At 32.6% G+C, this 9,585-nt stretch overlaps 1 protein-coding gene across 1 annotated transcript; it reads left to right on the top strand.

Moving 5' to 3' along the window:
* The first annotated feature begins 5,192 nt into the window (after nt 1–5,192).
* LOC133701402 (protein YABBY 4-like) lies at nt 5,193–8,099 on the top strand. Its single transcript, XM_062125308.1, has 7 exons — nt 5,193–5,475; nt 5,635–5,790; nt 5,905–6,025; nt 7,219–7,267; nt 7,367–7,442; nt 7,619–7,693; nt 7,801–8,099. Exons 1-7 carry the CDS (start codon nt 5,383–5,385, stop codon nt 7,870–7,872), a joined length of 642 nt encoding a protein of 213 aa, XP_061981292.1. The 5' UTR covers nt 5,193–5,382; the 3' UTR covers nt 7,873–8,099.
* The last annotated feature ends 1,486 nt before the right edge of the window (nt 8,100–9,585 follow it).

Here is a 9,585-nt window from a genome sequence, read left to right as displayed (position 1 = left end):
AATAAAAAACTTTCCTTGTTCAAATCTATTATTTTAGGCAATAAAAAAGCTAAATAACAATTCGGTGAGATTCCTCTCATTTAAATAGATATCAATCAAGATTTTTTTTCTCAATTATCATAATTTAATAATTTTCTCTATTCTTTCTCAAACCAGCAACTAAAAAAGTAAAAATAAAATAAAATTATGTGCTAGAACTAAAATTTCAAAAACCAAAAAGATTGTAATCTTTGACTTTGATTACTAAATAATACAATACTTAAGACCAGTTCGGTGTTTGAGGTGTGAATATAGACTTGTCGAACCATGTTAAAAACCAAGTTAGTAATTTCTAACCTTACACCTTTTATTTTAAACACTTTAATTATATTTTTGGTTAATTATGTTTAATTGAGTTAATTGCAATATTTTTTATTATTATTAGTGGAACACCTAACTCACCCTCCTTAGATGTTATTGTTGTCTTAATTCTGGAAGAATAGTCTCAACAAATCAATCTCTCAACTCAAAACACATGAAAATTGATCAAAAAACATAAAATCAATATGAAAAACTCTTTCTCAACCCCGATCTACTTTCTTTAAGAATATAAAAGGTTAAAAAAATACCTCAGTAAAACTCTTCTTGTCAAATAAAAACCATTAATACCAAGAATGCATTTTTTTTGTTGCTAGAATATTGTCAACTAATAACTTTCTTTTTCTTTAATTGTTTTCCAATGAGTTTTTCCCTCTTTACTCAAAATCATAGATTGAAAAAAAAACAAAAAAAAAATTTTAGATCTTTATAAATTTTTTTTAAAAAACTAAAGGAATCTAAAACAAAGTCAATGAAGAATATATATGGGGACTAATTATAACTTTTCCGTGCGCATTGAGATTGGCAATCAACATTTTCTTGTTTTTTATTTTAATTCTTTTTTTATTCCTATCATTTCAAATCTAAACATATCTCATTAAATTAATCCACAATCAAGCTTCAAAATCTTATAAAAACGTTTGTATCTAAAATAAATGAATTTTAAAAAAAAATCCACTGAAAAACCCAAAAAAAATCAAGCATAAAATTATGAAATAAATAAAAATTGATGACCAAATTAAAAAAATTCCACTGATCCAACCCACAATTAATTGTGAAAATAGAAGCAGCACATAAATAGTTATATAAACTATTTACAATTAATTCTAGTACTGTCTATACTTAACAAAAACAGTTATGCACGGTCCAAATGAACAGTCAATCAGCTCGAATATTAGTGAATTTTTTTTCCTCAACAATTGTTTCTCTTCCACGCAAAAGTGAGTTCTCGAGTTTCTTCACCACTAATGCCTTTCTGAAAAGATTTAATGGCTTTGGCCTTTATATTAATGAACGGGGCTGTGTCCGCTTTCGTATTGCTGTGTGACTGTATTGAATTGTAAAAGATTGGAGGCAAACTTTGTCTCCTACTGATTCCGTCGCCTCTTCCCATTTATTATTAATGTTGTTTGTTTCATCCTAGCAGTTGGGATTCTGGTTGGCCATTGTTCCAAGAATTGTAACACTTTTAGGATTTCAGATAAGGAATTCCTTTCCCTATAAACCAAATTCATCTCACTATAACTAGGGCATTCGATGGGTTTTTTCTTTCTTTCCATTGAACCGATTCAAAGATTGTTGTGCTGCTTTTTTTGGTGTAGTTTTAGGGATCCACTAGTTTTACAATCGACTATCCTTAAAGCCGGCAATGACTACCTATCAATTAACTTATATGCACCTGTTGTTTCGAGTGAGTTAGAAAATTAATTTTGGGTTCTCTGCTGCCTCATCTTGCTTTCTTTCTTCGTCAATTTTCTGTTTTCAAATACAAGGTTTGTCTTCTTTCGTCAAATCGCAAGGCCTGGTGCATTGTTGTGATTCTTGATTACATGATTGTTCTTCATCGATTATTGTTTTGGTCAATTGGGTACAGTATGATTGTGTTTTTACAAATAACCCAGGTTCATTAGATGTTCATGGATTTTAATAGCAGCTTATATCAACTAAGATAAAGGCTTTGAACTTTAATAACCACCACATCTAACAGCTTAAATTTTTAGCTTAAAATTATTATTTGATATGATATCAGAACCTTATTGACTAAATAGTCATGAGTTCGAATCTCACCTTCCTCATTCTAATCAATAAAATTAAGCAAAAAACAATGTGGATCTGTGAAAGTTTCAACCTCAAAATGCTTTCACTTGTAAGAATGTGTTATAGAATAATATAAATTATATCTTAAGACTCCACATAAAAGTTTAAACTTCTAGATTGAGATTATTTTTTGACATGGTATCAGCCTTGTTGACAAAGTGATTACAAGTACAAATCTCATTTCTCTCATTTTAATTAATGATCTTCAATGATGATAATTTTTCCTTAATTCTTTATCGCCTCTTAAATTGGTTCAAGTCTACAGATAAGTTATTTATGACTACTGACACTGCTTTAATTATAGGGCCAAAATGTATTATAGATTAGTCTAACACAAAATCAAGGCTTTAAGCGTGGCGTATCAGCTTCTTTAATCTTGATGATAATTTTTTGTTATGTATCTGTTGGCTTTCATTCTTTTTTTTTTGTGTTTGCCTTTTGTTTTTGTGATTTTCTGTTCTTTTCTTTTCTGTTTTTCTTCCGTGTATTTTATTTTTGGCTATCTTCTGGTTAGCCTTTTCAATATATTGACTTCTTCTAAAAAAAAATTAAGCACAAGGTGGTGTAAGTCTGTACAAATTTCTAATTCAAAAGGTTTTCACGTGAGAGGGTGTACTAGAGAATAATATAAAACTCTTATTAGGACCTCACCTAACAACTTAAACTTTTAGGTTGAGATGGTTCTATGACAGTGTCAGAGTCTTAATAACCAAATGGTAACGAGTTCGAATCTCACCACCATTATTTTTTTTAATTATATGTTTTTGTGCAAGTTTTAAATTCAAGTGGCCCTCAATTAAAAAAATGTGTTATAAAAAAATATAAATTATATTTTAATATCTTACCTTATAGCTTAAAATCATAGATAAAGATAGTTTTTCACGCACCTTCTACTTTTTGGTTATACATTTTGCTTGCTTTCATAGCAAGTAATAATAGTTAGAATAATTGAGAGATAGTCTTTGTATTAATTTATGGTGATTGTCAAAAGAGCAATAATCTTTTTTATTTATATTTTTAGGGTTGTGTACAATATAATAATGAAATGTATTATACATAATAACTATTCCTATATAAGAGTATTTATATATATATATATATATATATATATATATGGTCTCTTTCCTTAAGAATAATAATATAGATATTTTCAGAAATTCGGCCCGGCAAAATTTTTTAGCCACTATCTACCTTAGTGGTTTCACATCTATATAAGTTTATTTTCACTCCTTATCATATGTGATCAACACATGAAAGTTTTTGTTTGTTTGTGACTGTTTTGTTGTAAGAAAGAACGATAAACACATGGTCGTTGGAGAACTTCTTTGGAGAACTTCGGTGAGGTGACCCAATGACAATTAGAGCGAGATTGTTTAATTTAAGAATTATTAGCGTTAAATAGTCGTTGTTTAATTCGAAAACTGTGGAAGTTGTTGACGGTTAAAATAACTTATACGGATATAAATGATTTAACTCGATGATTAGCTGTGGAAGTGAAAAATAGTATTGACTAAATCTAATGATGCTGCCTTCGTCATCTCTAATATTATATCGTTTTTCAACATATAACTCAATTTAAGTTTTCGAGTCTGCATGTAGGGACATCTTATGTGTAAACCAGATTCTTTGAAATCAAAATAATCGCCAACCAAGGAAAATGTAGGTTTTTTTTTTAATTTATTTATTACTTCACTGGATTCAAGCAATTAATTAGCCTTTACTCCTTTTCTTTTTCTTTTGCTTCTCCTGTTCAATTTATTTTGGCCGTCAAGCATTAAGTATCTGTTTCAGATTCTCAGTCTTATTTCCCTTTCAACATGCGTGTTAAATGGATATGGATAAGATTCTGAATGAGTTATTATGATGGTGTGTGAAAGGCCAACAAGCCTTTTACTCATTAGAATCCCATTTATTATAAAGCATCCGAATTACAGTACTGAACCCATTCCGCTTCATTAATTAGTTAGTGAATGTAATTAAATATTAACCTTCAGTTCACTTTTTGAGGGAAGAGCAAGTCTAAAAGGCTTAGATGAATATGGATGGTGATAGTTCTTTAAGACTTTTGAATGGAAGGGAAAGCAATCAGTAAGAAAATGAATCGGACAACTATCTTTTTCCAACCAAGTCAGGGAAGCTTTGCAAAATTCGCAAAGGAAACCCTACGAGAGGAAACCGTGGGAAAGATTCTAACCAAATTAGCTCAAATAAGCCAAATATATATATATATTACAGGAAAAAAAAGGACAGAGGTAGAAAGTGAGGTATGGCACTTAGATTGTTTTTACTGACTTAAATACCTATCTGTTTGTTTGTGTGCAAGACAAAAGAGATTGAGAGGTCAAATCAACAAAAGTAATCTTGCATTTAATCGATGGAATTTTTCAATAATAATTGTGTCCAAAGTAAAAGTAAAAATGTCATGATTATGATATGATAACTGCAATCAAATCCATCTGGCTCCATGTGTAAGTGTAAATATTGTAAATGTGTGTGTATATATACGAACTTATTTATAGCCCTAAGGAGACGGAGGCTGGGAGCATGAGGGTTATCGCTTAAGGTCTTATTGTCCGGGAGATACAAGGAGGTCTTAGGGTTTGGGTTCGGAAATTGAGGCCAAGAAAAGGGCTTTCGGGTTTCGAATCTCACCACAAAAGGACACTATACAACACACCCTCTTAACAACTGAAAACAACAGGTGAGTGAGTGAAAGCTATATCACCCCATGCACACGTCCCTTTCTGGCTCCTCTCCCCCACATCTGCCGCCTCTCTCTCCCTCTCTCCTTCTCTTACATGCATTGGGAATGCAAACCACACATGTAATTTTCCTATGAACACAATGGTATTTCTATGATGTTAATTATATGCGACATCCACATGCATTCATGGGCATACCATATGAGCGAGTTACATGTAGATACATCATATAGTACATGCATGCATGTGACCTATAAACAACACCAATAAACGGAAGGAAGAGAAGGGTTTCCTGTGTTTTCTGTTCTCTTATTATTTTTACTGGACCAAAATGAATCACCTTTCTTTCACAACTCTCTCATAATAACCAAAGGAAAAGGCAGATCCAAGGTGGTAGTTAAGCTGTCAATCTATCAATCAATCACCAATCAGTCACCTCAGATATAGAGAGCAATTACCAATCAGAATTTTTTCTTATAAGCCTTAGAAAAAGTAATTAAAAGCCATGTCCAGCTCTTCAACCTTGTCTTTGGACCTCCTCCCCTCCTCCGAGCAGCTCTGTTATGTCCATTGCAACATTTGTGACACCGTCCTTGCGGTACCATTACCACTAATCATCTGCTTTGTTGTCATATTTAACCACTCTCTTTCCCTTATGCTTCTACTTTCTTCGACAATATAGCTATTCTTTCTTCCTTTTGGTATTTATTAATTATTCGTTTCTTTGATCATGTTGGGGTTCTTGGCTTCATGGTAGGTGAGTGTTCCTTGCACAAGCTTATTCAAGACTGTTACTGTTCGATGTGGTCACTGCACCAATCTCCTCCCTGTCAACATGCGTGGGTTGCTTTTGCCATCTGCTAATCAGCTTCACTTGGGTCACAGTTTCTTCTCTCCTTCTCATAATCTCCTGGTGTGTAATGACAAGACTTTTCTTTAACCCCTACAGCTTGACGTTTGTGTGGTTTTGATTTCGTAGAACTCTCCTGCAGTAATTTGTCATGATGATTTAATTAATATTTTTCAGGATGAGATCCCAAACCCAACTCCAAACTTCTTGATCAATCAAACCAATGTGAATGATTTTAGCGTTCCGGTTCGAGGAATGGCTGATCATGAGCTTCCTAGGCCACCCGTTATCAACAGACGTGAGAATCATCACATTGTGGTTATTTTCCCTTCTTTTTTTTTAATAATAATATTTTCCCTTCTTTTATTCTATCAAGAATCTCTCTTTGCTAGTTTAGGTCGAAATGCAAGATGTTTTTCGCTATTTTAATTTGGAGGGAAATATTGTTTCTCACTCTGGAAATATTCTCTTGAAAAAATGGAGTCCTTTTTACCACCGGATGTGAGAGATTCATGCATTTTCCCTTCTTTATCGACTCCAGAATCTCTGTTGAAAATGCCTTGCTAGCACTTTTAAATGTCCAATAATAGCATTCTCTTAGAGAATCAAGCAAAGATAATGGTAAAAGAATCATAACCATTGCCTTTTTGGCTCACTTGCAACCGTCTTGAAGATCTTTTGATCTGCAGGTGTTGTAAGGGAGAAAGGAACTAATTCATTTCTCATATTAATTAAAAACCAAATACAGTCTCGCCTGCCATTTTAACCACCTTTCTTTCTTTTTCTTTTTTTCTTTTTTCTTTTTTTGTGGCAGGAGTCCTGTTTTAGTATTAACTTTCAGGTCCTTTCTCTATCCACAGAAAAGAACTCTAATATATAGCTACTACTAGTACTGCCTAGGATTGATCACATCTTGAGCACTGTTCAAAATCACCTACGTACCAAACCAAGAAGTCATCATAGACAAGCTGTATTTAGGAAATGAATCAACAGATTTTACTCTTCTTTCAAATCGAGAGGTTTTTACTTCTTACTCTCTCTTGCTTGATCAAGCTGCTAATTAAGTTTCTTTCAAAATCAAGCTCTTTTTTCCTTGATAATTTCCCCACTTTGTTTGATTTTTCCCCCTTTGATCTAGCAATTAATCTAACCAGTACCAAACAAAACATTTGCTGGCTATAGTTTTATTTGGTCTTTTAGTTAGCAAAAGAACATTTAAATAGATAGGTAAAGACAGCATAAAATGAATGCAGTCCCCCGAAAACCTAGATGCCAGTAAAGAATGATTGTACAATATTGCTTCTGCCGGGAAGCTAGCCAGGAATCTTTGATGTAGAAGTGAGAGTGAGAGATACAAATGTGAATTGACTGTAGAAGAATATGAGGAAATAAAAAGGGAAATAAAAAAACAAGAAGCAAAACTTAAAAGCTAGCAAAGTGATTTTAATGTGTCTCTGTTGTGTTTGTGGCCTGTCTGGTTATAATGTCCAGCTCCAGAGAAGAGACAGAGAGTCCCCTCTGCATACAATCGATTCATTAAGTGAGTAACAACTATATATATATACATATATTTTTCTTGCATTATTATTTATGAAGTTGCTAAATTTGAAGCAAATGTAAATGGACCAACAATATGCAGGGACGAGATCCAACGCATCAAAGCTGGAAATCCTGATATAAGTCACAGAGAAGCATTCAGTGCTGCTGCTAAGAATGTAAGATCCATGAATTTTTCTTCAGGGCTTCTAGTTACTTTACCAAATTAGGGTTTTTCTTTTCCATGGAAAGAAAATTAGGTTACCCTTTAATTCCTTTTTTTATATATAGTATCTATAAGCTTATGCAGTATGTGGGTCCATTTGACTGATCTTATTTTGTCTTATTATGTCAGTGGGCCCACTTCCCACATATTCACTTTGGTCTCATGCCAGATCAGATGGTGAAGAAGACTAACGTGCGCCAACAGGTAACCTATGCACTTATCTCTTGCAGTATTGTACAATGCATCTTCTTGCACACAGATTTGTACATAGAGAGACACTTACGTTCCTCTCTCAATTTGGGTTTGTGTAGGAAGGAGAAGATGTTCTGATGAAAGATGGGTTTTTTTCTTCAGCTAATGCTGGTGTCCCTACCCCTTACTAAGAAGAGGAGCTGCTAGTTCTCATGTTGTTTTAGTTTTTAATTAGTACGTACGTAGTTATTGTAGGAGAAAGAGTTTAAGGTTAATTAGATGTTTCTCAAGTACTTTAACAAGTTTAATTACTTCATAACCTATCTACTACTAAGGTATTCTAATGTGGAAATCTAATATAATACCCATGTATTTTCTAGATATTCTATGTTTATTTCGCTAGCAGAGACGTTTATTATCCTCTTATGTCTAACATTTCTCAAGAAATGCATAATTAGTTAATTAACTGAGCAATTTGATCGTGCCTGCAAGCTTTTTCCCTGCTTCCGTTACATTCTACTGAACTTTATTGCAATACTGTTTTCTAAGAATCTAATTGCTGATTTTACATGAAGAGTTGGAAACTAGAGGGAGCTAGTGACATTATTGTTCAAAAGCCTTGGAAAGTCCCATCTTGGTAAGGGTGGATTTGGCCTCCTGCTGATTTATGATAATGGATAAAATAGAGTTGTTCAGAAAGATTATATATCTCTTCCTCTATCTAGTCAGTTTCTTTTCTTCTTGTGTTTTCTCAGAATCTTATTGATAAGCTCGATTAATTGAAAAAATTCGGCTTATCGATGCCATAACATGCTTAATTATAATGGATTTCTTCGTTACTGTCCAGCACCCTTCCAAAAATTAAATATCGTAGCCTTATAGACATGAAGGAAAAAACACTATAGACATTGCATTCCTAAGAAGTTGCAAGCACCTTGCAAGTTGATAATTAGTAATGGAATCACTTTTTCCCATTAATTCAAAGAGTTCTTTTGTTGTACTTCCTCGAGAATAAAAACACTCTAAATTATCCCAAAACTCCAAAACAAATTTTATATTCACATGCATAATTAAGCCTTCTCCTATAACTTAATTCCTTAAGATCTTGTTTGATAACTAGTATCGCAGGTAGATATTTCGGCTCTTAGTTATAATAAGCCTATATTATCTATTCAAGTCTGTATCTCATAATTATTAGAAAATCCTTTTAAAGATGGAAATTGTGTCCTATATACTTATTCTATATCCGTTCCTCTAGTGGTTCATTATATTGTATATAAGTGATATACGGATATCTATCGATATTAAGAATCCATTATAATTTAAGTTGGTATAAGTGAATCCATATTAAAAAAAAAAAACACGTTACCAGTACTGTCATGACTTCCTCTGAGAGCACTGTTTCTTCTCAATCAACAAACCCTTGCCCTGCAATTCGTTCATCTTCCGTACCAATGGCAGCCCCTGGCTTTTCGAACTTACAGTTACAAACTTGAATAGATCTGTTAGAATTTGTTTTAATAGAACATAGTTAATTAATATGTTTGAGGATAAATTTGTGAGTCCATAAATTATTTTAGTTGTTGGCATATACATTTATAAATTAGTATTGGCCCAAGAAGCCTTATATATACTCAAAATTTTCCCCTTTCCTTGAATGTTATTTCCCTTCCTTTTGCTATAAATTTCTCTTCAAACCCTAGCTTATAAATTGGTCATCTATTTTTAATTGATGTTTGATGTTGTTTTAGGTCTTTTTTTCACACTAAGTTATTTGAATTAGTAGGGTTTATGTGATGTTAGTTTACATGTTTGTGGGTTTTCTTGAATTAATTTATGTATAGGTAAATAATATATGCATATGAAAAAGAATTGATATATATATTTTTTGATGCAGGAGAAGC

The sequence above is a fragment of the Populus nigra genome, chromosome 8, assembly GCF_951802175.1.
Source record: "Populus nigra chromosome 8, ddPopNigr1.1, whole genome shotgun sequence".
NCBI lineage: Eukaryota > Viridiplantae > Streptophyta > Magnoliopsida > Malpighiales > Salicaceae > Populus > Populus nigra.
Note: the sequence above shows the minus strand (reverse complement) of the source record. Positions and strands in the feature narration are given on the sequence as shown.